Source organism: Austrofundulus limnaeus, unplaced genomic scaffold (genome assembly GCF_001266775.1).
Source record: "Austrofundulus limnaeus strain Quisiro unplaced genomic scaffold, Austrofundulus_limnaeus-1.0 Scaffold333, whole genome shotgun sequence".
Lineage (NCBI taxonomy): Eukaryota > Metazoa > Chordata > Actinopteri > Cyprinodontiformes > Rivulidae > Austrofundulus > Austrofundulus limnaeus.
The window spans coordinates 517,960-522,260 of NW_013952735.1; the positions used below are offsets into that span (position 1 = coordinate 517,960).

Below are 4,301 nucleotides of genomic sequence, written 5' to 3' on the forward strand. Positions count from 1 at the left end.
ATATTAAATAGTATTTATTATAATTTCTTTTGTTCTGTTCATCAACAATTGGTTGAAAAGTTGTTTTTTATACAATAGTAAATTAATATGAGGAAAAACATTCTAAAAGTTTGTTTATTTCCAGATTTTGTAGCATTGTTTGTGAGTTTATAAGGGGGTCCTCGTCCAGAAGCTTATGCTGTTTGGGGGGCCATGGTATGGAAAGGTTTAGGAACCCCTGGAGAGATGTATATCAACACTGAAGAGAGAAAAGTCAGTAAAAACACTTGAAATATATTTAGAACTTTGTCAAAGTAGTAAAGAAATCCTAAAAGCACACTGCAGAACACATGTTACTGGAGTATCTGAAAATCTCAGGAGGGTTTTCTCCAAATGGTCCAGGGACCCTCAGACAGGCTGGTCGTTATGTAAGCAAGTCTATTTTGCAGTTGTAGTGGCATTTATTCATGACACAAATTAGTGGAAATTTATTTTATTTTCATTTTACTGTCATTTTACCAGGCAAATCCCATTGAGATCGCAGAACTCTTTTTCAAGGGAGGTCTGGGTCTGAAGACAACCTAATTATGTTTTTGGTGTTTTCTACAAACCCAACCCATTATGATTAAATACTTCAGTTTATCACACCAAGACAATAAAACAATTAACTCCACAAGCCCTTAAACCTGAATTAACCTAAATGACAATATTGCCTTGTTTACAGTATGGTAATATATCATATTGTGACGCCATGTCGTGATACATCACCAAGTTCTTGCCAATACACAGCCCTGACTTTAATATATTCTGGTTCTTATGTGTCGCTTTAGTCTGGATGACTTCATTTTCAACTTTCATTGTTAGAAAAACATTGTGAATGAAAAACGTGTCTTAACTTTTGACGGGTGATGTATGTGGAATTATAAAATGATATACATAATAAATGCTCACTTTGACAAAATAAAGCTCTAAACTACCAACATTAATGAAGTATTCATTGTGTTCAGTGACTGTGAGACGTGACAATCAAACCCTTTGTTTACTTCCAAGTGATATTATTCTCTATTAACATAAAAAGTTGTTTAAAAATAACAAGGCTGTAATGTGACAAAAGCATAGCTATGTAAATGTATTTATCGATGTTCTTTAGTTGGGTTTTTTACATATTGTTTTGACAAATCACTGCTGAGAAAATGTCTTTTTTGTCACATACTTTATACAGTTAGGCTTAAATGAAACATAAATTAAAGTATCTGAAAATGAAGTAACAGCAAACATTAAAAGATAAATTAAACCAAAAAATATTTATAGTCAACATTTAAATGAGCTTGTTTGTAAACTGAGCCTCACATTGGTGAGTGGTGGTGATCATAAACTGTTCAAACATAGATTACATTAAATCACATCACTTTTATTCATAAATAAATAAATACATTTTCAAATAAACTAAAACTATAATGGAGTACGGGATTATAATTTCAGCCCCCAGCTCCACAGGTTAGTGGTTAAGTATTAGAACAGAAAYGGGAACATTAGGACACTAAATCACAAACATTTTTGTTTTCACGTACTTGTCAACAACAAATCACATGAAGCCACGTGTGCAAACTGCAAAGAAAAGTTCAAATTAATTGAATGTAAAAGGCACTAAAAATAAACTATTATTCGCAGAAATCATATATTTGAGGTAACTGAAAACTATAAATAATTTTAACAAGACTTTTCCTGGCACAAACTGCAGTTCTTAAATACAAACACTAGATGGCAGCAAATCTTCAGTCTGACTTGTTATCAGTTTCTCTTTCCTGTTGCCACATTAACTTGTTTTTTCTGCAGTCAAGAAACTTTCATTTACTCTGAAACAAAAAGTGAATCATATCCAAGCCTCCACATATTGTTTTTACCTTGAAACTGTTGTAACACAGACATTTTTGTCTCAAACTTTCCTCTGTTTTCTGAGTTTTTACATTCGACAGAGGCTCAATATTGAAATTAAAGTGCTGCTGTTAGACTGAAATGTCACCTGTTCAGGTTCATTTGTCAAACATTTTTTTACCATGAACATATGAACAAAAACTGCTTCTAAGAACACAGCTTAGCTTTAGCTTATTCACTTGCAAGTGAAAAAAAAACAAAACAGTATTTAAAGTGCTGCTTGGGTTTTTTTTGCTGTGGTTGCTGAAAAACTCTTCAAGGAATATAATCTCTTCTTTGCTTCCACTTTAACCTGCCAGAAAGAGAAAACAGCTGAGTTAAATATGAAACGTAAAAACATGAGCGTTATTGGTGCTGATAAGGATCCCTCTGCTGTAAAACCAGATATCTTACCTTTTATGGATGACTACAGCTGCCACAATGATGCAAACAATGACTATTAAAGCAATGACGACCGCTGCGATCTGGTCTTTCCCTGAAGAGAAACAACACTCAGTTAGCCTGCAGCTATTCGTAATTCTCAAAAACAGGAAGCTGGAAATCCCAAACTTTTACATTTAAAGTTCAAGAATTAACCTCTATGCTTTGTTCTGAGAGCCCCCAGAGAAAAAGACCCCACATGAGCTGCACATGATCAGGTCACAGATCAGTGAAGAGTGACGTGGGGTTTCCTGGAACYTGAAACTAAAATCAAAGTGAAACTGAAACTTCAAGGTTTTGAGTCACAGATCAGCTGATTAAAAGGACTGTGCTTGAATGAATTCACTCTGTGTCATAGTTTTTGTCTCTTCAGATCCGGGGTCTGTCTCTGTAAAGAAAGACCTTTTTGTGGTCTTTGTCTCTTGAGGAAATGAAGCTAAGAATGATTGGACTGCTGGGATTTCCTGACTTCCTGGTTTGTTTGAATGGTTTGGCATTAACCTGCGGGTTTGTATGACATCACTACCAGGCAGAGGGTAGGTCAAATTAACCTTGCCGGGGAACTTCTAACGAATCGGAGGTCTCGGTAGAGATGACACCTCTCKCTGAGACTTCCTTAAAACCAGGGCCAGGATTTCATTTTGGCGGTAACTCTTACCCAAACCCTTCCCATCGGTCAGAGCAAAATAAAGATCATTTAGAAACTGATCTTCCACAGCAGTGGCACTCCCTGCTGTTGTAATCTGATAATACCAAAATAAAAACACCACCTATATTAACAGTAAATACTAAAATTCTGAGTAAAGTCCAGCATGCTTACCTATTCTTTTCAGCTCTTCTGTTTGAACAGAAGAATAAAGTGTTTCTCGTCTTTCTCCTGTCCTTCCTTGGTTCAGCAGACAGTCCACGTGTCCYGTCCATTCTGCAGGTATGTGCACCGTGATGCTGCTGCTGTTGGTGAATGTGCTGTCCCTGTTCACGACTACACGCTGCTGTACAGTTTGGGTTATGATGGCACCAGGTGAGACATCCCACTCAATGGATGGAGCTGGTTTTCCTGTAGCCGAGCAGCTGAACACTTCCTGTCTGGCTTCTCTTTCCTGTTCGACACTGGACTCACGGCTCGTGTTCACCTTTGATATTCCTTAACGGAAAATTGAAATTTGTCGCTTTTGGGTGATGTTATTAACAACTGTTTTTTGTACTTTTCCCTCAGTCACCGTGGAGCTATATACCCTACCTTGTACTGTGAGGCACATCTGCTTCCTCTTGGACCCGTCYGGATAAACATTAAAAGCACAAATATAGCAGCCTTCATCTTCCCACGTGACGTTCCTCAGAATGATGGAGGACGAGTTGAGAGACGTTTCTGTCAAGACGACTTTTCCTTTATAGGGTTCATTAACCTGCTCCCCGTAACTTGTGCTGAATGTGGCCAAGTTCACTATCTTTTCATCCTTGGATGGCCTCTGCCAAGTCACCTGCCGCACACCTGCCGGGAAGAAGGTGCACGCACAGTCATTAGGCCACGTCTATTTTTAGGAAGGTAACTCCAGCCTGAGGGGAGTCCGTTACCCAGAGGATAAAGATTAAAGGATTTACCTGTTGGAGGTGAAACAGCACAGTTAAAGTGGGCCTCTCCATCATATTCCACTGTTGAACTTCCATGCCCACTGATCTGATTGGCGTTGGCTGAAAATGAAACAGAGCTGCAAAGTCAGCAAGAACAAATGGTAGGTGAGGTATCYGGTTTAAATTTAGTCAAGTGTGACYGATGGTAAGAGGAGCTTTGACTGAAATTAGAGGAGAAGAACTGCTAATGGTTAATGAAAGCTAAACATGTTTAAAGTGTGTTTCATGTATTCTCTGAATTCTTTTTTAACAAGTTAACTTTTGGTTTATTTTAATAAAAGTATAAAAATGCAAACAGAAAAAAAATGTTGTAGTCTAAGCTGACTTTACTCATA

The 4,301-nt window shown here is 37.5% G+C and overlaps 1 protein-coding gene across 1 annotated transcript in view; it reads right to left on the minus strand.

Moving 5' to 3' along the window:
* Positions 1-3,027: 3,027 nt before the first annotated feature.
* LOC106527585 (OX-2 membrane glycoprotein) overlaps positions 3,028-4,301 on the minus strand; it is a 5,829-nt gene continuing 4,555 nt past the window's right edge. The window contains exons 2-5 of the mRNA XM_014022510.1: positions 3,937-4,043; positions 3,575-3,826; positions 3,155-3,478; positions 3,028-3,077 (exon numbers count right to left, since the gene is read on the minus strand). Coding sequence (XP_013877964.1) covers positions 3,028-3,077; positions 3,155-3,478; positions 3,575-3,826; positions 3,937-4,043 — 733 coding nt within the window. The remainder of the gene's footprint in view (positions 3,078-3,154; positions 3,479-3,574; positions 3,827-3,936; positions 4,044-4,301) is intronic.